Source organism: Lissotriton helveticus, chromosome 7 (assembly GCF_964261635.1).
Source record: "Lissotriton helveticus chromosome 7, aLisHel1.1, whole genome shotgun sequence".
Lineage (NCBI taxonomy): Eukaryota > Metazoa > Chordata > Amphibia > Caudata > Salamandridae > Lissotriton > Lissotriton helveticus.
This window is the reverse complement of record NC_136068.1, coordinates 49824842-49851085: the sequence shown is the minus strand read 5'-3', so window position 1 is coordinate 49851085 and position 26244 is coordinate 49824842. Positions and strand designations below refer to the sequence as shown.

General features: G+C 45.8%; 1 protein-coding gene across 1 annotated transcript in view; it reads left to right on the top strand.

Annotated features, from left to right (window-relative positions):
• Positions 1 to 7756: 7756 nt before the first annotated feature.
• LOC144768001 (alpha-2-macroglobulin-like) overlaps positions 7757 to 26244 on the top strand; it is a 203923-nt gene continuing 185435 nt past the window's right edge. The window contains exon 1 of the mRNA XM_078651390.1: positions 7757 to 7895. Within this exon, the coding sequence (XP_078507516.1) occupies positions 7819 to 7895 (77 nt within the window). The 5' untranslated portion in view covers positions 7757 to 7818. The remainder of the gene's footprint in view (positions 7896 to 26244) is intronic.

Genomic DNA, 26244 nt, shown 5'->3' with positions numbered 1-26244 from the left:
ATCCCATCACCTGACAATGCTGTTGTAAATTCCTTTTGGAGTGTGTTCCTTCCCTAACTGTTGCTATTTCAAAGCATATCAGATCAGATTGTGTCCATTTGAATAAGTTCGGTATTAGACTATCCTCTTTTTTATTTTTTTATTTCTCTCCTTTCTTTCCTTCTATCTTTCACTTTCATTCTTAACTTATTTCCTATCTTTCCTTTCCTTTCCTTTCTTTTTCTTTCATTCCTTTCCTCGTCTCTCTTTCCTTCTCTCATATGTTCCTTCTCTCTGTGTTCTACTTTCTTTTTTCCTTTTTTCTTTCCTTCCTCTCGGTCTCTTTCCATTTCTTGTTATTTTCTGCCTTTCTTTCTTCCTCTTTCTGTATTTCTTTCTCTTACCTTCTTTCATTCTTGCATTTCATTCCTTCTTTCTTTCCTTCTTGGTTTTCTCTCTCATCTTTCTCTTCACTTTTTTCTTTTGTTTTGTTTTACATGTGTTCCTTCTTTATTTCTTCTCTTCCCTTCTCTCCTTCCATCTATCTTTCTTTCTTGCCTTTGTTCATTAATCCATTCTCCTTTTCTTTCTTTCTTTCTATTCCACATTCCTTTCCTCTTTTCTTCTCTCTTTCTTTCTCTCGTTCTTTCTTTGTGTCCTTTTTAGGTCGCAGTCTACTGCTAAAAACATCTTGGCGACCCTGAGAAAGTTGACCGAGTAAACCATTCCTCGCATTGCTTACCATTGGCTTTGTGGTTTGTAACTCCTATTTTCTGACTTTCTATTTGCTGGCTATATTTGCTTTAGGATGTCCAGCCTGAATTCGTCCCTCCCATTGCCTAAACCTAGTTTACTATATTCTTCCTAGAACTCACTTTTGGTAAACAGGACTTTAAATCATGTTATTATCATGTTACATTTGCTGTGCATTCAAAAACAGAGGTCAAATGTCAGGCTGTGTCTTCCATGGAGCTTGGTATTTATGTTTCTTTATCTGACTTCAAAGTGAGAGGATTTATTTGACAATCATGCTGGCTATGGGGGTCTGCTTGAGTAAGGCTGTACAATGTTAATTTTTTTTCTAGCACACAGCAGAATTTAAATGTCTGTAAATGAACTCTGCTGATGATCATATGAATACCTTGGGTGATGACATTTCCACACATTATCGTTTGTGTGCTGTATACTTGTATCAGTAAAACTGTATGGGCCCGATTCACGGAACTACCTTAAGACAAAATACTAAACTTATTACTTTTGGTATTCACAGAAGTTAGGATTTTGTCTTAAGTTTGTCTTAAGACAGACTTAAGACAGCCTTAAGACAAAATCCTAACTTAAGTCTGTCTTAAGTCTGTCTTAAGTCTGTCTTAAGACAAACTTAAGACAAAATCCTAACTTCTGTGAATACCAAAAGTAGTAAGTTTAGGATTTTGTCTTAAGTTAGTTCTAAGAATCGGGCCCTATGTGAGTGCAAATGTAATGGTCTTTTCAATTGAAGATGTATTGTCCATAATGGCAGTATCTTACCATACCATGCATACTCCACGTTACCCCATTTTACTCATCTCCACTCCATGCCACTACACTCTACTCTGCACAACTCCACATAACGCCACTCCAATCCACACTGCTTCACAGCACTCTTCTCTGCAACACTCCACTTTACGCCTCTCTGCTCTACACCCCTGTACTCTGCCAATGCACTGTACCCCACACTACTTTACTATGCACCACTGTACTCTCCGCCACTGCACTCTACACCACCCTACACCACTTCACTCTATGGCACCCTACTCTGCAACACTGCACTCTATGCACTGCACTTAACACCAATGCACACTACTAGGTACCACTCCATTGTATGCCAGCGCACTCTCTGTCAATCCCCTCTACACCACTCTAATCTACTCTGCACCACTGCACTCTACTCTGAAACAGTCTACTCCACACCACTGCACTTGGAGCCACTGCACTCAGTGCCACTTTACAGTGCACCACTCTACGCCACTATGTTGTATGCCACAGCACTTTACACCACTTTACTCAAAACCAATGTATTCTACGCGAATCTACTCTGCACCACTGCACTCTACGCAACTGCAATTAATGCCATTGTACTCTGTCACTACACTCTACGCCATTCTATTCTACTCTGTGTCACTGCACTCAATGCCACTGCTCTCTACACCACTTTCCTCTGTGTCACTGCACTCTATGCCACTCTACTGTGTGCCAATACATTCCCAGCAAATCTACTACACACCACTGCACTTTACGATAGTATACTCTGCAACACTGCAGTCCCTGACACTCTACTTCAAGCCACTCTACCCCACTGAACTTTATGCCACTGCACTCAACGCCTCCGTACTCTACACCAATCAACTACAAGTCACTCTAATCTACTCTGCACCACTGCTCTCTACGACACTCTACTTGATCCTGCTGCACTTTATGCCAGTTCACTCTACTCTGAACAATCTACCCTATGCCACAGCAGTCTACGCAACTCTTTTCCACTCTGCACCACTTCCACTCTACGCTACTACACTCTGTGCCACTGCAGTCTGCGCCAATGCACTCTACACCACTTTACTCAAAACCAATACAATCTATGCCACTGGACTCAATGTCAATCTACGCTGCACCACTGCACTATACGCCACTATGCTATACTCTATGCCACAACACTCTATGCCACTCTACTCTGCATCACTGCACTGTACGCCACTATACTATACTCTATGCCACTGCACTCTATGCCACTCTACTCTATGCCACTCTACTCTGCACCACTGCACTGTACGCCACTATACTATACTCTATGCCACTGCACTCTATGCCACTCTACTCTATGCCACTCTACTCTGCATCACTGCACTGTACGCCACTATACTATACTCTATGCCACTGCACTCTATGCCACTCTATTCTATGCCACTCTACTCTGCATCACTGCACTGTACGCCACTATACTATACTCTATGCCACTGCACTCTATGCCACTCTACTCTATGCCACTCTACTCTGCATCACTGCACTGTACGCCACTATACTATACTCTATGCCACTGCACTCTTAGCAACTCTACTCTGCACCACTGCACTGTACGCCACTATACTATACTCTATGCCACAACACTCTATGCCACTCTACTCTGCATCACACTACTCTGTGCCTTTCTACTCTGTCTCCCTTTACTCTATACCACTCTACCATACATCATTGCACTCTGTCACTTTACTCTGCACCCTTGTACGCCACTGCACTCTATACCATACACTCTATGCCACTCTACTCGACACCACTGCTCTCTATGACACTATACTCTGCAGAACTGCTCTTTCTGCCACTGAACCCTATGCCACTCTACACTGTACTCAATGCCACTCTACTCAGCATCATTCTACTCTGTGTCACTTTACTCTGGCCCACTCCACTCTGCATCACTTTACTCTTTGACACTCTACTCTACACGATTGCACTCTATATCACTTCACTCTGCACGACTGTAGGCTACTGCACTGCAGTGTATGCCATTGTAATCTACACAATTGCACTCTACTACACTGTACTCTAAAGCACTGCTCTCTCTGCCACTTACCTCACTGCCACTGTACTCTGTGACACTCTATTCTGCTCCACTCCACTCTGTGCCACCTTACTCTATGCCACTCTATTCTACACCAAGGCACTCAACGTCACTTTACTCTGCAGCACTGTACGTCACTGTACTCTACATCAATGCACTCTACTCTAATCTACACCACTGCGCTCTGTGACACACTACTCTGCAGCACTGAACTCTATGCCACTGAACGTACTACCACTGTAATCTGTATCACCCTACTCTTCGCCACTCTGCTAAATGCCACTGCACTCTACTCTGCACCACTAGATGCCACTCTACTGCACTCTATGCCAGAGCACTCTATGGCACTGTAATCTACTGTCCACCACTGCACTCTGACACTGCACTCTATGTCACTTCACTCTACGCCCTCTACTCTACTCTGCACCACTCTTCCCTATGCCACTGCACTCTACCCCACTATAATATGCACCACGTCACTCAACTCTGAAACAATCTACTCTACTCCTCTGCACTCTATGACACTGCAATCTACTCCCGTCTGCAGCACTCCAATGTATGCCACTTCACTCAACTCTGCGAGACAATGTATGCCACCTCACTCAACTCTGCGAGACTCTACTGTATACCACTCAACTCCACTGTGCTCTACCTTCCACCACTGTACTCTACCTTGCACCACTCCACTCTACTCTGAAACAGTCTACTCTACTCCTCTGCACTCTGTGACACTGCACTCTACTCCACCCTGGACCACTCCACTGTATGCCCCTGCACTCAAAGCTGCACCATTCAACTATATACCACTCTACTCTACTGTGCTCTCTTTCACCACTGTTCTCTACCTTGCACTACTCCACTCTACTCTGAAACAATCAACTCTACGTCACTGCATTCTACATCACTCTACCCCACTCTGTGCCACTGCACTCTACGCATCTGCAATCCACGCTTTGTCATTGAACTCTAAACCACTGCACTCTACGCTAATGCACTCTACACCACTTTACTCAAAACCAATGCACCCTATGCCAGTAAACCTGCGCTAACTACTCTTCACCACTGCACTTTATGCCACTATACTCTACAACATTATATCTATACCACTGCACTCTATGCCACTGGACGCTACGTCACTCTACACCCTTGCACTCTACGTCACTGCACTCTTTGCCAAATTATTCTAATCTCTACCACTGTACTCTATGCCACTGATCATTGCATCACTCTACTCTGCACCTCTCAGTTCTACACCACTCACCTCTGCGCCACTCTATGGCCCCGTACTCTACAGCCCTGCACTCTGACACACTACTTCACTCTACTCCATTCCATATGACACCACTCTATAGCATTGTACTCCGCTCTACACCACTCTACTCTACTGCACTCTTCTGCATTCAATGTGACAGCCTCTACACTTCTCCACTTTGCTCTACACCAGTCCACAATACTCTATGCTACTCCACTTTGCTCTACACCAGTCCACAATACTCTATGCTACTCCACTTTGCTCTACACCAGTCCACAATACTCTATGCTACTCCACTTTGCTCTACACCAGTCCACAATACTCTATGCTACTCCACTTTGCTCTACACCAGTCCACAATACTCTATGCTACTCCACTTTGCTCTACACCAGTCCACAATACTCTATGCTACTCCACTTTGCTCTACACCAGTCCACAATACTCTATGCTACTCCACTTTGCTCTACACCAGTCCACAATACTCTATGCTACTCCACTTTGCTCTACACCAGTCCACAATACTCTATGCTACTCCACTTTGCTCTACACCAGTCCACAATACTCTATGCTACTCCACTTTGCTCTACACCAGTCCACAATACTCTATGCCACTCCACTTTGCTCTACACCAGTCCACAATACTCTATGCTACTCCACTTTGCTCTACACCAGTCCACAATACTCTATGCTACTCCACTTTGCTCTACACCAGTCCACAATACTCTATGCTACTCCACTTTGCTCTACACCAGTCCACAATACTCTATGCTACTCCACTTTGCTCTACACCAGTCCACAATACTCTATGCTACTCCACTTTGCTGTACACCAGTCCACAATACTCTATGCTACTCCACTTTGCTCTACACCAGTCCACAATACTCTATGCCACTCCACTTTGCTCTACACCAGTCCACAATACTCTATGCCACTCCACTTTGCTCTACACCAGTCCACAATACTCTATGCCACTCCACTTTGCTCTACACCAGTCCACAATACTCTATGCCACTCCACTTTGCTCTACACCAGTCCACAATACTCTATGCTACTCCACTTTGCTCTACACCAGTCCACAATACTCTATGCCACTCCACTTTGCTCTACACCAGTCCACAATACTCTATGCCACTCCACTTTGCTCTACACCAGTCCACAATACTCTATGCTACTCCACTTTGCTCTACACCAGTCCACAATACTCTATGCCACTCCACTTTGCTCTACACCAGTCCACAATACTCTATGCCACTCCACTTTGCTCTACACCAGTCCACAATACTCTATGCTACTCCACTTTGCTCTACACCAGTCCACAATACTCTATGCTACTCCACTTTGCTCTACACCAGTCCACAATACTCTATGCTACTCCACTTTGCTCTACACCAGTCCACAATACTCTATGCCACTCCACTTTGCTCTACACCAGTCCACAATACTCTATGCCACTCCACTTTGCTCTACACCAGTCCACAATACTCTATGCCACTCCACTTTGCTCTACACCAGTCCACAATACTCTATGCCACTCCACTTTGCTCTACACCAGTCCACAATACTCTATGCTACTCCACTTTGCTCTACACCAGTCCACAATACTCTATGCTACTCCACTTTGCTCTACACCAGTCCACAATACTCTATGCTACTCCACTTTGCTCTACACCAGTCCACAATACTCTATGCCACTCCACTTTGCTCTACACCAGTCCACAATACTCTACGCCACTCCACTTTGCTCTACACCAGTCCACAATACTCTACGCCACTCCACTTGGCTCTACACCAGTCCACAATACTCTACGCCACTCCACTTGGCTCTACACCAGTCCACAATACTCTATGCCACTCCACTTTGCTCTACACCAGTCCACAATACTCTATGCCACTCCACTTTGCTCTACACCAGTCCACAATACTCTATGCCACTCCACTTTGCTCTACACCAGTCCACAATACTCTATGCTACTCCACTTTGCTCTACACCAGTCCACAATACTCTATGCTACTCCACTTTGCTCTACACCAGTCCACAATACTCTATGCTACTCCACTTTGCTCTACACCAGTCCACAATACTCTATGCTACTCCACTTTGCTCTACACCAGTCCACAATACTCTATGCCACTCCACTTTGCTCTACACCAGTCCACAATACTCTATGCTACTCCACTTTGCTCTACACCAGTCCACAATACTCTATGCTACTCCACTTTGCTCTACACCAGTCCACAATACTCTATGCTACTCCACTTTGCTCTACACCAGTCCACAATACTCTATGCCACTCCACTTTATGGCACGCCAATCAACTCCACGCCCTCCACTCTAAGAAATAGTAAGACAGAGAGTAGGCAATAAATAAATAAAATACATACGCAAGAGAGAAAAGGACAAACAGGGAAGGGAAGAAAGTGAAAAGCGACCTTGGCAAGAAGAGAGGAAGTGGTGGCAGAATAAAATCAGAAAACAAGTAAACATTGGCAATGAAAAAAAAATCCTAAAAGAATGAAAACATAGAAGAAAATACAAAGAGGACTAGGCTACGAATTGAAGAACGAAAGAAACAATATTAGAAAGAAACAAAGGGGTGTTAGCAAGAAAAAAAAGAAGCAACAGAAAAACGTGGTTTATAGAAAGATTTAAAGAGCAAGGAGAAATAAAGGGAAAAGTGTCTAGAATACATCTATGTGTATTTGTGTCCGTTCATGCGTTGTGTCCTAATGTGTAACTTTCACAGATTTTGCGGCGGGGACTTTTTCAACGGTTCGGTTCAGTTATCAGTTTATTAACCCGTTGTTTGTCTTGGACAGATCATGGGTTGCATCGAGGCCTCGGCCCCTGTAATCCCCAGAATGGACCGTTCCGGTCTGCTGTCGCTGGACTTTGTCTGCCCTGCGTGGGTGCTGGACACCGGGCGCGGTATATAGGGGCCTGGAGCCGACCCGTGGCCAGAGCTGCCCCGGACCCTCCTGTGCCGCCCTCGCCATGTGGACGCCCTTGCTGCCCCGCCTGTGCCTCGTCCTGGGCCTGGTCTATGCCTGTGGGACCTCTCCGCCACAGCCGTAAGTGCGCCCTCCTGCACCTCCACGCTGCGCTCCTGCGCGCCTCCTGCCCTGCGCACTGCCGAGAACTGGCCTCTCTGCCCCCTCTGCCCCCTCTGCACTCGCCCTCCTCCAACTCCACGCTGCGCCCCTGTGCGCCTCCTGCCCAGAACAGGCCACTCTGCCCCCTCCACACTGCCCAGAACAGGCCTCTCTGCCCCCTCTGCACTCGCCCTCCTCCACCTCCACGCTGCGCTCCTGTGCGCTTCCTGCCCTCCCCACTGCCCAGACCAGGCCTCTCTGCCCCTCCGCACTGCCCAGAACAGGCCTCTCTGCCCCCTCCACGCTGCGCGCCTCCTGTCCTCCCCACTGCCCAGAACAGGCCTCTCTGCCCCCTCTTCCCCCTCCGCACTGCCCAGAACAGGCCTCTCTGCCCCCTCTGCCCCCTCCGCACTGCCCAGGACAGGCCTCTCTGCCCCCTCTGCACTCGCCCTCCTCCCCTCCACGCTGCGCTCCTGCGCCTCCTGCCCTCCGCACTGCACAGGACAGGCCTCTCTGCCCCCTCTGCACTCGCCCTCCTCACCTCCACGCTGCGCTCCTGCGCCTCCTGCCCTCCGCACTGCCCAGGACAGGCCTCTCTGCCCCCTCTGCATTCGCCCTCCTCCCCTCCACGCTGCGCTCCTGCGCCTCCTGCCCTGCGCACTGCCCAGGACAGGCCTCTCTGCCCCCTCCGCACTGCCCAGACCAGGCCTCTCTGCCCCCTCCGCACTGCCCAGACCAGGCCTCTCTGCCCCCTCCGCACTGCCCAGACCAGGCCTCTCTGCCCCCTCCACACTGCCCAGACCAGGCCTCTCTGCCCCTATGCCCCCTCTGCACTCGCCCCTCCTGCTGTTTACGGTTCTGAACCCCTCCAGCCACAGCCGCAGCCCCCCTTGACCCGTTCCGGCTCCGGGACACGTCTCCCGCCGCAGGACCGCGGACCCATACACAAAAGAGTCCATTTGTGGGGCCCCGGACTGGCCCTTGCTCCACCTGCGCCGTGGACCGAGAGTAATGTGCCCCTCGCTGCTGCTGGGGAATAAAACCAACGCGGCAGCGCAGGCCCCTCTCACAGGCCAGGCCTTGGCTGGACGCATCGAGGCAGGGACTTGCCTCAGAGCACACGTCTCCCCACCCCTCCAGCGCTCCTTATCACCCCAGTTTAGCTCCCGACTGGTTCTAAGTTCTTTGTTGGGAGGGGAAGGGGTGTGGTGGCAGGAAGTGAGAGGTGGTGTGCAGGCAAGGTAGGGTGCTGATGGGGGGGGGGGGGCAAAACAAAGTGACTCCATCACTGCAAAAAGTATTAAAAGTTCATTGTAGGGAGGTTCTGTGCAAGTGACTGAATTGGAACGTAGACAGGCAGAAGTGTTTGATTTTGTTCTGCACAGGAGCAGTTTAATCAATCAATCAATCAATCATGGCATTTGTATAGCGCGCTACTCACCCGGAAGGGTCTCAAGGCGCTGGGGGAGAGGGGTCCGCTACTGCTCGAACAGCCAGGTCTTGAGTTGCTTCCTGAAGGAGAGGTGGTCTTGTGTAAGACGGATGTGGATGGGGAGGGAGTTCCATGTCTTGGCTGCCAGGTAGGAGAAGGATCTTCCTCTGGCGGTGGCTCTGCGGATGCGTGGTACAGTGGCGAGGGCGAGACTGGTCAATCGTAGCTGGCAGGTGGGCGTGTAGAAGGTGAGGCGGTCATTGAGGTACTTGGGGCCCAGGTCGTGGAGAGCCTTGTGTGCGTGGGTGAGGAGCCTGAACGTGATTCTCTTGCTGACGGGGAGCCAGTGCAGGTCTTTCTGCCCTTGGGATTACGATGCACGGTTCCCAACATAGTTCCCATGCCGGACTGTCCGACATGAAAACCATGTTGTAAAGCATGTTTGGGGGCTCTAAGCAGGGCCCCCTTGGGTGTGCGGCCTCCCTGTGAGGGACGAGGGTGCACCTATGGCGCCCCACTGTTGATCAATGTACCCGTGGCAGGCAACTTGAGGTGCCTTCCACAGGGTTCAGGGATATACAGCAAAAAACGCTTCGGATTCGATGGTACGCTTAGTGAGATTCCATGCCTTGGAGCCAAGTAATGCAAATGACTACCCCCCCCCCACTCTCCAGATTTCAGTCGAAAAGATGGCGGGTTCTGGAGGTTTGCCGTAAGCCCTGCTGTAGAATGTTGGCATGTATGGTTGTGACTGTCATGTGCTTTGCAGGGGTCAGTCTTACAGACATGCTGTGTATGAAAGGAAGCAAGCTGCCAAAGTGATGTTACCATCAAAGAGGTCACCCCAAGGTTAAAGGGACCAAAACACCCTCAGGCGTCACTTCAAAGCACCAACGGCTCTCCGCCGGTCCCAAAGTTCACCTCAGAGACCGACCCAAAACAAAGAAAGATTAAAAAAGGAAAACTCACTTGGCTTTCACTTGGGATTGTTACATACACATGCAGACAAAAACACACACACTATTGTCTACATTAAAGGTTTTAGAAATGGTTATTTTATGAAAATATTGGGAGTTATATGGTCCCCTCGTGATTGTTGGGAAATCTGAAGCTCACATTTTCCTGCCCTCCCCCTCTCCCTCCCCCTCTCCCTCCCCCTCTCCCTCCCCCTCTCCTACTGACCAAGCTACGCCCCTGGTGGAATATTTGCAGCTTAACGAAATGAAGGAAAAATCAAATCAAATAATCAATAAAATGGTGAGGATTCACACGTGTGGACTGCGGAGTTACGTATCCCGTTCCGCCAGAACTAATCTGCTTTTATAAACAACCCTTTGCAATGCAATAGGTCTTGCGTTTGTTAAAGTTAGAGCTGTCGGCATTGAAAATGAAAATGTTTTTTACTTTTGTTCTTTATTTGCAGTTCAGTCGTTATATTTTCATAGCGCTATTGCAATTGGTATAAAGAGCAAAATTAAAATACATTCAGCCTGATTCATCAAGCCGAAATCGGCTCGCAAAGGGCCAGATTCTGAGAATCTGGCCCTTTGCGAGCGCTATTTTTGCATTTGGGATTCATCATCCCAAATGCAAAAATCGGTAATAGCGATTTCGCTATTTTGCGAGGAATTACATTTAAGGAATCTCTATTTGAGATTGCTTAAATGCAATTCATCATCCATTTAAGAATTCGAATTCGCAATTTCGGCCCGCTATTTACAGCGAGGTCAAACCTCGTGGTAAATAGCGAAAACTTAGAAAAATGCTTTTAAAAGCATTTTTCTAAGTTGCATGTTGCACACACACATGTCCTTTGGACATGTGTGTGCGCAACACCTGTTTCAATTTGCATTTAAGGGGTGCTACAGGGTGTCCTTTGGACACCCCTGGCACCCTTTAAATCGCTATCCTATTTGCGATTAGCTAATTGCTAATCGCAAATAAGGAATACTCCACATTCATTCCTATGGGCCTTTTGGCCCATAGGAATGAATGGGGAGCTATTCCTTATTTGCGATTAGCAATTTGCTAATCGCAAATAAGGAATGTGTAGGAATCGCATTTCTTTATGCAATTCCTACATGAATCCCGTTTTGCAAGTCCTTAATAGCGATTCGTTATGAATCGCTATTAGGGGCTCGCAAAACGGGAGAATGATGAATCAGGCTGATTGTCATTTTCAACGCCAGCAGTTCTAACTTTAACAAATGCGAGACCTATGGCATTGAATATGCTAGTTTCTTTATATCATTTTTGTCAGTAATACGTAAATCACCACAATCCGGAATACATGAATAGCTAACGCTGCAAGGTACTATCCCTCTTTGTACTTATGTTGTAGTATGTGGTGTACTCTAACCATGATACAGGTTATCAGCACTGGGACTTGTGTCTAGAGGGAATGAAAAGGTATCTGGAGCTCAGACTTTATAGGCCCTCTCTGAAAGAGTTTACTTCACCCCAATTAATGTGAAGTTTATCTGCAATTACAGAACAAATAGTTTTCCAATACAAAAACATTTAAGTTGTTTATGTTTTACATCCCACATGTTTTCAGTCTCTGCACCTTGCGCATAGCACTAGTATGTATACATAATGTATGTTTCTTTGTCTGCTCTATCACTTTTTCTACACATAAAAAGTATAGACAACTCAACCACTTGAGTGAATGCAATGAATTTTAGTTGATGCACATAAAGTATCCCTGAGGGATTGTTTAGCCAATCTTTGGGATTGAGGTAACTTTATAAGCCAGGACATGCCACATTTGGGAAAGAAAGGGAGAAGAGCAATTTGCTTTTGTCTGGTTTCAAGTTCTCGGTACATTGGACAGGAAGAAATAAAATGCATAAGAAAAATTTAGAATTTAAAAAATATTGGACAGTGTCTGAAGTCTGCCCTGAGTGGAAGATCTGGGTTTTATACAACTTGATTTTGCCAGATATATGCACCACACACTGTACTGAACATCTCGAGGATGGACAGGAGCTCCTGCAAGAATAATAAATCTAAGTGGAGCACCATACCACTACCTACACCGCCCACATTCGCTCATTCCCTTAACCCCTTCACTGCGGCGGCTGTTCCGCCGCAGTGCTAAGGGGGCGGGGCGGCCGCGCGGCGCTCCCGTGCTCGTGACGGAACCGCTCCGTCACGAGCCTCGGGTGAGCTGTGCTTGTGACGGAACGGTTACGTCACGGCCCCGCCCGCCCAATAGAATGCTCAGCGCAGGCGCGGAATTCGCGCCACGCAGGCGCGGCGAGCGGGCCGTGACGGAACCGTTCCGTCACAAGCACAGCTCACCCGAGGCTTGTGATGGAACGGTTCCGTCACAAGCATACAAGTGATTAAGTAAGGATTTCGTATCTCACGAACACTGAAGGGCCATGGTAAAGACTGTGTGGTGCCTTTCAGTTTCAAAGGGAACTAAAACATTTTTCAAAGAAGGAACATTGCAGTTTTGCATGCAAGTGGTGGAAGGGGAGGGCCTGGCTGCTAACCCTTTTTTTTTGTTTTTATGCCTCGTGGTTTTACTACAGGCACCTTGCAGTAAAGAACATACTGGTAGTGCGTGAATACATTCGACTAATTACCCCAGTCTCTTCGACTCAGCAAATAGATGCCTGCAAAGTGAAAGTAGCCCATGTGTGTTACAACCTCACACCAGTTACTGAAAAAAACCTAGGGCCTCGTTTATGAGAAGTGACGCATCACTGCGTGAAAGCTCCGATGCGTCACTTCTCAGTGCGCCCTCCTTGCAACATGATTGATGCGTCACATCTATAATATGATGCATCATGTCGCAAGGAGTTACAGATACGTCAGTATTTCTGACGTATCTGTATGGCGAAAAAGGGACGCATTGCTGGAGTGTGTCACAAAAGTGACGCAACTCCAGCAATGTGTCCTTTCACAATGGGCTGGCGTCATGTGAAAGGGCCTGCGTCAGTCTTACGCCTGCTGTGAGGTAGGCTTAAGATATTGACGCATTTGCGTCCTAGAAGTGCCGCAGTGAAATCTCATAGATTTTCCTGCGGCACCTCTGCGACCCTTTCTTGCGTCAATATGCCCCCCTAGCATACATTATACCTGGCGCAGGTATAATGTGGTGCAGGGGTTTACAAAGTGACACATCTACCTAGATGCGTCACTTTGTAAATATGGTGCAACAAGGCACATTTTTTACGCTGCTGGTGCGTCACAAAAAGTGACACACCGGCGGCGTAAAAGTCACTCACAGCCTCATAAATGAGGCCCCTAGTTCCACAACTCTTCGCAAAAATTAACCGACTGCTAATTGTTACAATTAAAAAAAATTGTAAACTTATGTTTTGAAGTTCTAAAACACATTTCTCACAACGTGCCCTATTTAGCAGCACTCCTGAGCTGACACACACATAGTGAATGCTTGGGGGAGGATTGTCTGAAAAGAAGGCGTGCCCTGAAAGCCTGAACACAGTTGTGAGGAAGGCGCCTCAGGCAAATGTTTGTGGCGAGAGCGTTAACCTAGCTGAAAGAGGGAGTTCAGTGCCTATGTTTATATAAGGAGGTCCACTGTTTTTTTTTCACCATATAACTAATTTTAGATTATCTCCAACCTTGCAACTTGTTGACGGCGAGAGCACGATGGGAACCGCCTACAGTGACCAGCCTGCACTGCATTCCAGTTGCTTGGCTGTTCATACCTAAAGACTGGTGCCTTTGCACTGTGCCCACCCTGCACAGAAGCAAATGGGTGGGGCACGCTCTCATCAGCAGGTGCTCTGTTCGCGCGCCTTTAAAGCATACTGTCTGTACACAGAGTTGGCTGCAGCAGCTTTCACAAGAAGAACAAGCCCAACGCTCCTTAAAACAAAGCCCAAAATGAAACTAACATCCTACTAGAAAAAGCCCAAATGACAGTCAATAGTGAAAATTGCTAAAAGCCCAAAAATATAACCAATGATAGGGAGGCATGGTGAAAGACGTACCCCCAGTACAACTGTAGAATTGGGAGGAGGTTGGAGGGAGGAAAACTATATTTAAACGTAATCAGCTATTGTGCCCAAACTACACACAAGCAAACAGAAACACAGCAGGAAACCAAGAAAAAAAGTAGTCGCCCAGAGAACAGATAAAGAACGGTAGTGGGATGAGACAAAGAGGTAGGACTGACCACTGGCAATCAAAGATTGTTGAAGGATACTGAAACAAACACATCAAAAGAAGGGGGGTGGATTTAAGCCAACATGAGAAATTACAACATGTATTGAATGCTCAACTTAACAATAAATTCAGTAACTTTTTCTGGCCTTTCACTTTCAGATAACTACATATAAAGTAATGCACAGCTTAAATGAAAAATAAATGCAAGTTACGTTAATCATTGGGAAATGCACTATCGTACAGTATGAATAGTCTAGTAGTTGATGCACTGCAGAGAGCCATAACATTGAATCCTGTTTTGTACTGTGGAGAATAGTGACTTGTGTATGTTTAGCGCTACATGTTCAATCTGCAACAGTGAGCACTGTGAATATGTAAGTCATTACTTTCCACTTGCATTACGCAGATTGTAAAATAGGCTTCTAATAACTATGCAGAAAATTTTAAGATAAAATGTGCTCCCAAAATGTAGATTTTAGTAAATATCTTTTAAAAGCACCCACCACAGCTCAGCTTGTAACTTCTTTGTAATACCACTCAAAAAGAATACATCTGTGTCATCAGGAAGTTTCGAGTGATTCTGATTATTAAAGGCAATGCTGGTTTCCAAACAGACTGTGCATTTGCACACATTTACATTTCTTTCAGGCAAGCAGGCCCCCTGGCAAGAAGGCTTGTTTAGCTGTTTGCTCCTCCCACACTTTCACAGCTCAGGAGTCTCACTGCCTTACACTTCTGCTGAAGCATTTCAACTGTCGGAATGAACCTTTCTGGGAAGGTTGTCTTTTCACTAAAAGTAGGGGAACTGTTCTTCTTAAATAAAAAATGTATGGGCATGTCATGCCCCTCAGAACCCACCTACTTCGACCACTGGTTTTGGGAGACTTGGGGGGCGGGGTTGGTCAGACTTCAACAATGCAGGGTTTTAAACCCTGCCACCTACACTTGACCCTACCACAATACCATCCTACCTACCCATGTACTCTACATGCCAGCCCTCTTATCAATATCCTCTTATTGCTGCAATCTATCAGCCAGCTCTCTAGAGTGACAACCATCCATCTCTGTACTCTATCTGGTGGCACTTTTGAGTGACAGCCATCTACCACTGTACTTTATCTGGTGGCAAACTGAAGTGACAGTCATGTCACAGTACTCTATGTCAGCCTTCTATAATGACAGCCATCTATCACTGTACTCTTACGGTGACTCTCTAGGTTAACCTCTTCGAGGCTCATGACAAGCTCAGCTCGTCATGAGGCACCGTGCAGCTGAGCTCATCATAACGGCCGTGGAACGTCCACGCGGGGCTAATTCCCCTCCTGTGCGGCGCGTTCCATTGTGTGGGCGGAGTCATGACGAGCTCAGCTCCTCATGAGTACCGCGGCGTCGTGCGCGGCGCCGTGCGCGGCCCCCCCTCCTGGCCTCTATAATAACAGCCCCCTATCGATGTACCCTACATGGCAGCCCTCTACAGTGACAACTACCTATCACTGTACTGTATTTGCCAGCACTCTAGAGTGACAGCCACCTATCACTGTACTGTATTTGCCAGCACTCTAGAGTGACAGCTACCTATCACTGTACTCTATCTGCCAGCTCTCTAGAGTGACAGCCACCTATCAGTGTACTCTATCTGCCAGCACTCTAGAGTGACAGCCACCTATCACTGTACTCTATCTGCCAGCACTCTAGAGTGACAGCTACCTATCACTGTACTCTATCTGCCAGCTCTCTAGAGTGACAGCCATCTATCACTGTACTCTATCTGCCAGCACTCTAGAGTGACAGCCACCTATCACTGTTCTATATATGCCAGCCCTCTAGAGTGACAGTCACCTATCACTGTTCTATATATGCCAGCCCTCTAGAGTGACAGTCACCTATCACTGTATTCTATCTGCCGGCACTCTAGAGTGACAGCCACCTATCACTGTTCTATATATGCCAGCCCTCTAGAGTGACAGTCACCTATCACTGTATTCTATCTGCCGGCACTCTAGAGTGACAGCCACCTATCACTGTTCTCTATCTGCCAGCACTCTAGAGTGACAGCCATCTATCACTGTCCTCTATCTGCCAGCACTCTAGAGTGACAGCCACCTATCACTGTACTCTATCTGCCAGCACTCTAGAGTGACAGCCACCTATCACTGTACTCTATCTGCCAGCTCTCTAGAGTGACAGCCACCTATCACTGTACTCTATCTGCCAGCACTCTAGAGTGACAGCCACCTATCACTGTTCTATATATGCCAGCCCTCTAGAGTGACAGCCACCTATCACTGTACTCTATCTGCCAGCACTCTAGAGTGACAGCCACCTATCACTGTACTCTATCTGCTAGCACTCTAGAGTGGCAGACATCTATCACTGTACTCTATCTACCAGCACTCTAGAGTGACAGCCACCTATCACTGTACTCTATCTGCCAGCACTCTAGAGTGGCAGACATCTATCACTGTACTCTATCTGCCAGCACTCTAGAGTGACAACCATCTATCACTGTACTCTATCTACCAGCACTCTAGAGTGACAGCCACCTATCACTGTACTCTATCTGCCAGCACTCTAGAGTGGCAGCCACCTATCACTGTACTCTATCTGCCAGCACTCTAGAGTGACAACCACCTATCACTGTACTCTATCTGCCAGCACTCTAGAGTGACAACCATCTATACCTGTACTCTATCTACCAGCACTCTAGAGTGACAGCCACCTATCACTGTACTCTATCTGGCAGCACTCTAGAGTGACAACCATCTATCACTGTACTCTATCTACCAGCCCTCTAGAGTGACAGCCACCTATCACTGTACTCTATCTGGCAGCACTCTAGAGTGACAACCATCTATCACTGTACTCTATCTACCAGCACTCTAGAGTGACAGCCACCTATCACTGTACTCTATCTGCCAGCACTCTAGAGTGGCAGACATCTATCACTGTACTCTATCTGCCAGCACTCTAGAGTGACAACCATCTATACCTGTACTCTATCTACCAGCACTCTAGAGTGACAGCCACCTATCACTGTACTCTATCTGGCAACACTCTAGAGTGACAACCATCTATCACTGTACTCTATCTACCAGCACTCTAGAGTGACAGCCACCTATCACTGTACTCTATCTGGCAGCACTCTAGAGTGACAACCATCTATCACTGTACTCTATCTACCAGCACTCTAGAGTGACAGCCACCTATCACTGTACTCTATCTGCCAGCACTCTAGAGTGACAACCATCTATCACTGTACTCTATCTACCAGCACTGTGACAGCCACCTAGCTCTCTACTCTATCTGGTGGCTCTCTAGAGTGTCAGCCATCTATCACTGTACTCTATGTGCTAGCACTCTAGAGTGTCAGCCATCTATCACTGTTCTCTATCTGCCGGCACTCTAGAGTGGCAGCCATCTATCACTACTCTGTGTGCCACAAGAAGGCCTGTCTGACTCCAGTGGTGCCCCAGGCCATGATACATCACACTGGGGATCATATTAGTGTAAAAAGGTGATCGGTGACATCACAGATCCACCATATGGTTATGCTTATACCTGTAGACACTGCACCTGTGGTGATTAATACTTCCCATAGCTATGGTCCTCCTCTGCTCCCTCATCTCACATGTTTTTGTTGTTGTATTTTTTAAAGTTTTATATAGCGCTGGCTAGACCCGGAGGTATCAGAGCGCTTTACATGAGCATCAGTTCATAGTTACAGGTTACATCATTACAAAGGTTACACAGTTCTTAGAGCATGGCAACATAGTTACTTGTAAGGTCGAGAAAAACAATAAGCACAAATACGTAAGGGGAAAAGAAGGCAAGGGCGAGATTCAGGGGGGGTTGGAGATGGGGAAGTAGACAGATAAAGAAGGTGAGAAAGAGGAGAGGAGGGTGAGAGACACAGCATGAGAAGAAGAGGGGAAGGGTGACCGGGACACAAACCGGTAGACGAGTCAAGGCAACGTCCAAAGTCCAGTAAGCTGTGATCCCAAGGGAAGTGGTATCCCTCCCCTATTTCTATTGCGAGAGGCCCCCTTTACGCAGTGGACTCTCTCAGAGAGGTCTCCGAGACTCCAAGGCCTACATACTGGATCCTTCCCCAAAAAGGGGAGAGGGAGTGCTTTGGCAAGGGGTGCCATATCATACCTCAAATGTGAGTGGCTCCCTTGGCACAGTGGACTCACTCTGCGGGTACGCTGAGACTCCAGAGTATAAATATTGGATCTTTCCCCAACAAGGGGAGAAGGAGTGCTTAGTCAAAGGGCACAAAGGACAGGGGGTAGGCAGAGTTGCAGGCAAGGGGAGAGAATCAGGGGAGAGAGGATAGGAGCTAGGGAAGAGACAATAAGGAGAGATGAAAAGAAGTCTGCCTAAAGACCGACTGGGTAGGTGACGACCAAGGAGGGAATCCAAGGCCCATCTCCCCTAAAGCTAAACCAAGTAGCTCCATTGGGCATCAGACAAAATAGTTCAGTCTCAAAACATTGAGAGACGAGGGAGGGAGAGACATAAATAGAGTGAGGATGCGATGGGAGACTATAGGAGAGACGACAGGAAGTGCAACAATGTGGTTCAACAATATACTGCCTCTTAGAGTTGGTGATGGCTTTATATTGGGGACCACTGGCCTTGCTATATGTCGAGTTGGCAGATGAGCAGGTTAGTGGACCTCTGGGAGCTTCGGATCTCCTGGACAGCCACTGTTTCAGGGCTGAAGCAGTGAGGCTTATTGAGTCATGAACCACTCAAAACATATACGTAAAATTTATAATTTTAGTGAGAGCAGTGCTTTTTGGGGGTGGGGTGCTGTGAAGTTGAATGGTGAAATTCATGTATTTGTTACTTTTCTTATTAAAATCCTGTCTGTGGTCTGGATGATTTCAAGCAAGGACTATTCCAGGATCCCTTCAGGAAATCAGTACTGAAATGGTTAAGTGGAAACCCAAATTCATAACAGGAAAAGCAGGAACCACAAGTCCCAGAAGGCAAAGTGCTGAGGCTAAACTGTCCGAACTGGATAAAGGCATCACGCGAAACAGACTCTGCCTGCTGGGTCATCAATGTCAGCTGACACACATACTATGGGACTGCTGTGATGTTACATGTGGGGTCATCTTGAAGCAGTGCCTTGGCGGGGTTAAGAATTTGCAGCTCCAATGATACATGATGCCTGTTGCAGTTGAAGGATGAGGTGTTGCACTTTATGAGAGAGACTTCTTTGCCTTACCTGTCAACGCACCCAGAACTCTCAAGTTCACCAGGTCCCTGCCTGAGTAGTCCAGTCCAGATTTTTGTTTTGCATTCTGGGTTGCATTCTAGGACTTGTAGTCCTGATTTTCTAATAGGCTAAATGGCACTACAAGTCCCAGAATGCAAAGCATAACCCGTGACCGGATGAGCAAATCATCTAGAGATCCGGGAATTCTGAGAGCTCTGACAGACTAGCCCAGTGAACAAGGTCTGTCTCTGGCCTTCGAGGCAAAGGAGGCCCTGGGGCATGTGTGCAGGGAGGGCTTGTTTTCGTAGCTGGGCAGTGGAAAGCTAAACCGATGCATGAGAAGCGAATGAATGTGACAGGCACGAGAGTCCTCTGGCCACCCCCAGATCATGATGCACTGGGCCAGGGACAGACTATTTTGCATACAGCCAGGTTCTGAAACTGGGATGGTGCAATGAGCTAAAAAACGGTGTTGGATCTAGCCCAGATCTCTTGACTGGGTGAGAGTATTCTGCTTAATTCAGAGACTCTGTCCATCACCACCCCTTGTTGTAAATATTGTTTTCGTAGCTGGGCAGTGGAAAGCTAAACCGATGCATGAGAAGCGAATGAATGTGACAGGCACGAGAGTCCTCTGGCCACCCCCAGATCAGTGTGTTTTCTTTGTAAGCTTTATGAAGAATTCCCCAACCCTGCAGCGCAATCTCTCAGAATGTTAATCCGCTTGGTATAACTGGAGCCGGGTCCCCAGGGCAGGTGTAAAGTGGGAATCAGAATGAAATAGAAGATGATTGAGGTACTTCCAAATCAGCTTTATTCCATGTTGTCAGCAGCTACACGGGAGTACAGCTGTCCACACCGAAGCACAACCGTTGAATAACCTATTCAACAGTTGGAGCCTCGGAGTAGAAAGGAACTTAAAGAATGCAGCCTTTGAAAATAAAACATATACGAGGCTGCGCACCCTAATGTGTTGACACAGAGTATGGAATACAAGAACAGTAATAGACATAGAAGAAATTTATTAAATAAACAGCAAACACAGTCATCTCCTTTTTTATAAACAATGAGAAGACACCTGTAAAAGAAAATTAGATTAGGACATATAATAATCTTTAAACCTGACAGGGATTGAACAATTTCGAGATGACCCACTTGACCCTGCAGAAGATAGTAAAATAATGGGGGTAGTGGTTTGAGGTGTGGAGGTGGAATGATCAAAGTGATTAAACTTGTCAGAAGAAGCACCTATAGGAAAATGTGAACAATCCTGAACATCTGTAAACGTGTGCTTGGATGAAATAATTCTGTCAGCTTGTTCAGGTAATAATTTGACTACAGCTCTCTTGTTCCGCCACCCCTTTTTAGCCAAAAAGAGAGATCCTTTAGAGGTTTTTAAGACCTCAGTGGGAGCAGAAAATTTAGTGGCACCTTTTTTTAGTTTGTTAGGATTCTTGATCAAAACCCAATCACCAATTTGAAACTCAATAAACGAAGAAGAATAAGAAGAATCAAAATGTTTTTTTCTGTACATTTTGTTGTCTCAATTTTTTTTTTTTTTAAAGATTTTTGTCCTGACAGCTTAAACAGGAATTATTATCATTCTTCTGAAGGAGCCTGATCCAATTGGGACAAATGTTTCCTTTGGGATCCCTTTTTTTGAGTAAACTGAAAGGAGAAATCCCTGTAGTGGAATGTGGAGTGACATGGAAGGACCAGATTTTTTTTAAAAGAAAAAGTTCAACATCAATGTTGTAGGCCAAGGCGGATTGTATGCCTTCCTTAATAAATCTGTTCATTCTTTCGATAAGGCCATTTGAAGAAGGTGAATATAGAGCAACCTTGTGGTGTTTGATGTCATGAATGGCAAAGCATTCTTGCATAAGTGTTGAGCAACAATGAGAGGCATTATCAGAAACAATTTCTCTGGGTGAGCCTTCTGATAGAAACACTCTGCTTAGAAAATTGATGACTGAAGTAGTATTAGGTGTCTCGCAAAAATCAAAACCTACCCACTTTGAATGATAATCAATGAGAGCAATAATGTAGCCTTTATCATGAGATAACAAATAAAAAGGTCCTGCAAAATCAATTGCAAGTTTAAACCACGCTTCCTCAGGGACTGTGATCGTCCAGTGTTTATCTGAAAGTAAACAGGTATAACAGCTGTTGATCCATTGAGTGACATCTTTATCTAGAGCTGGCAACCAAAAATGCCCCTATAGTGTCCTTGAGGTAGCACCTAAACCCACATGTCCTTCATGTGCCCTTGAAAAAGCTTTGAGCAAACGAACATTGGGGGACACATTGATCGCCACGCATAAGGATATTGTTGATAAAAGAAAGTTCATCAGAAATCTGAGCATATGATTTCAGAGGAGCAGGAAGCGAACGCTCTTTGGGCCAAGCAGAAATTATCATATTCTTGACGGCTTGAAATGTGGAGTCATTGTCAAATGCCTGAATCCAATTTGAATGTGAGTGTGTGATGGGGAAATCTTCATTCGAAGCAACAACACATTCCACATCATAGTATTTTAAGTCAGAGGAATCATCCAGTAATGGTAATCTAGAAAGGCAATCTGCCCTGACAATGTGTCCACCAGAAATATGTTGAATGCTAAAGTTATATTCATGCAGTCTTGAAAGAATACAAACCAGTCTTGCAGACGCTTTGCCAGTGCCGTTGCCATTGAGTAAATTTAAAAGTGGTTTGTGGTCAGTCAAAACAATAAAACGAGAACCCCAAATGAAACTTTTACATTTTTCGACAGCCCAAGAGCAGGCAAGAGCTTCTCTCTCGATAGTGCTGGAAGTCATTTCGGCAGTAGAGAGAGCTCTTGAGGTAAAAACTATAATATGCTGTTTAGCACCAATCCACTGGCAAAGTACAGCACCTAATCCACGTTGGCTTGCATCAACAGAAATGGAACATTTAATACCTGGGGTGAAAGAAGACAAAGCAGGTGCTTCAATAATTATGTTTTTGATAAGATTAAAAGCAATATCAACTTCTGGAGGCCGAACAAATGTAGATTTTTTTTAACAGGACACCCAAAGGTTGAACTATTTGAGAGTAGCCCTGTATAAAACTTGAGTAATATTCAGTCATTCCCAGAAAGGATTTCAAGGAATCTTTGTTGTTCGGAACTGCAACACTAGAAATAGCTTGTGTTAGGGAAAATGTTGGTTTGATGCCGTTGGCAGAAATGCAGTGTGCCAAATAATAAACTTCTGTCTCAAAAAATGTTCATTAATCTTTGCCCAAAGTAACACCAGTATTTTTGAAGCGAGACAGAACTTCTTTTAAAGTGCGAATATGTGCTTTCTTGTTTTTGAGAAAATAAGTACATCGTCTTGATAAGCTTGTACAAATTCAATGTCTTTCAATAAACAATCCATACATTTTTGAAAAACTCTGGCCGTAGAGACCAGACCAAATGGTAACCTAAAATATTTAAATGCCCCGAAGGGAGTAATAAAAGTGGTTAAGTCTGAGGATTGAGTAGCTAAAGGGATTTGATGGTATGTACTATGGAAATCAAGCAAAGTGAAATAAGTTGAACCACTGATGCCAGTTAATAAATCTTGGATTTTGGGAAAGGGATGACTATCAATAATTATATTTTTAGTAAGGGAGCGAAGATCAGCACACAGGCGGATACTAGAATCTTTTTTCCTCACAATAACAATGGGACTGACCCATGGGGATGAATTTGGTTTATTTAATAATAACCTAAAAAATAATTTTGTCTAGTAGTTTTTTTCGATCATCCCCTACATTTAGAGGAATGGATCTTAGCTTGTGTGATATGGGTATGGCACCAGGCTTGAGTTTAATCAAGTGTTCAGTTTTTTATTTTACCTATAGAAGCATCGAAAACATCTGGAAATTCGGAAATTATATCATCAATGAGTGGCTTCAAGTGTTCAGAAACTAGAGAAATGGACACATCATTGAGCTGGACTCGGTTTTTTGAGCCTGTTACCAACTTCATCCCCATTTTAGCAAGATCTCTCCAACCAATAATATTCTTGCCTTTAATGGCAACATACATTTTTGTGCTAATGCGTTTTCCCAAGCAAGTTAGGTCAGCGAGAAAGAAACCCAGCATATCTATGTCTTTGTCACCATGGGCTTTAGGAATAATGTCTAAAGATTGTAACTGAACATTTGCAGACCAATTTAAATCAAAATGTGAGTCAGATATGATGGTCACAGGCGCACCAGAATCTGCCATCATGTTGATAGACCTATTATCAATAGTGACTTCGCAAGTGGGATCTTTAATGTGTTCAGAGCTAGCTAAATCTTCATTAGTGTCAATAAATACAATAATCTTTTGTTTATCTACCTGAGGAATTAAAGGCACAGTATTAATGTCAAAACTCTGTAAAGGCGAATCAAGAGAAGAGACATTAGGATTCGGATGCTCATTTGAAGAGATTGAACTAACACAAACCATTTGTTTGCTCCTACAAACAATATAAAAATGAGCCATTTTGTGGCAATTAGTAAACCTCTTACCAAGAGCTGCACAAATGGGCTATTGCCCAGATGTGTCTTGGAACCGCACCTGTAACAAATAATATTAGTTTTCCTTTGAAAAGGTTTAGCACATTTGTTTTTAACAGCTATAGCATTAATCGTAGACTCATTTGTACTAAATTGACAGGAGAGACACCGTCATTTGAGATACATTTAGAAGAAATGATGGCCCGCTCAATACTTTTACCCATATCTATAACCTCTGATAACTTTGGATCTCTCCAACTTAGAATACGTTCTTGTATTTTTTTATGGTAACAACTATATACAAACGGGTCTCTAATGGCCATGTCAAGTGATGCACCAAATTGCGGTCCGCAGCCAAATTTCTGAGTACTGATATACATTCCTCCACTGTCTTGTTTGGGTCTTATTTGCGTTTCATAAAGTTAAAGCGTTCAAGCATTACGATGGGTTGCTCCAGAAACTTTTTATTAAGTCTCTGCACAGCGTCTGTGTAAACATTCCAACCATCACCATTTCCTGGAGGAGGAATGGAGGCTGGGAGATTTTCAAATATTTGTCGACCAGCACTTCACAAATGATTATATAATATGGCTACTTTGCGTTTTGGTGAATATTTCTCAGCGTCAATTGCACCTAAATAACTTTAAAAACTGCGAAACCATGTTTTCCATGATTCTTTTGGTTGACCTGGGACCGGAAGAAAGTGGTTTAATTGTACAACTTGTTGGTTTGAAGCCATATTTAATTATTATAGGTTTGATAAATAAATTGTAAGACCAGTTGAATGTACGTATTTAAATTCTGCCGGGCAGCCAGCCAGGTCAGTTCAGCAAAGGCTGGGACCTCTGCTGCCCTGGCGGACACTGCCCTCCTACTTTCAAGTCCCCCAGCTCCCCAGGGGGATACTGGTGCGTTCAGTGTTGAGGACCATGCAGCAGCATGGAATTCACTGTCCCATTGCCAGGTGAGTGCTATGTTTGATGGTCCTGCTCTGCAGAACAAAGCAATTATTGTCTTGCTGAGCTGAGAGTTTTCTTGCTGCACATGGACGGCTTCCATTGTAGGATTTCTGTAACCCAGGCTGCCTCATCTTTGCATGTTGTTGCATTCTGCATGTTGGTTGCATTTTGCATGTTGGTTGCCTCTCCCTATATATACTGAGCAACTGCCTTTGTGATGTGGAGGTTCTGCAGTGGATGGACTGTTGGGTCAAAGTTTCCCCCGGTATGGTAGGAGGCTGGGGCGGGGGGCACTGTGAGTTTGGTAAAACTCTGCATCAGCTGTTTTAGGGTAAATGCCCCACTCAGCCAACCTCTAAATGACTCCTATATGTTTTAGGTAGAAAAGAATCTGAGATTGCCTATGTCCTTTTAAAAGCCCACCTGTACTCATTGCTCCTCCATTAAAGTACTCATGTGAGACCTCTCTGCAGCCTCTCCCAGTCTGGCCTTCTTCTCCTATCTCGCATCACCTGCCCACACAGGAAATATCACTGCCAGCCTCAGCCCAGCTGACCACAGGTGTGGCCAAAGCCACTGTGAAGCAACATTTGCTTTGGCGGAGAGTGGAGGATATTGATTTTGCATGAGAGCAGAGGTCTCTTTGCACTCCTTTTACCTCCTGCTAAAAATGTAAGTCTTAGTTCAAGCACAGGCTGGTGGTTGGAAACCACGGAGTGGCACTCGTGAGGGGCAGGATGAGGCGAGGCTACGTTTTTGGGGGCCAATGGGCATTAGGGACACAGTGTGGCATTGGGCTCAGCACAACGCAATTTCAACTAAACTAAATACCTAACCAATAAGGACATTATTTCACAAGCTCATGGGGCTGCAGCGGGGTCACTCACAAGTCCCCTGAAGCACTTCATTGATCTCAAACCATGGGGGTCATTAGGATGGCGGACAGACTTTGTCCGTCTGGCAATCCTGTTGTGGGCAGGGACCGTCCGCCATAAGGGCGGAGGTCCCGTGACTCGAATTAGGATGCACCCGCCACAGTGGCGGGTGCA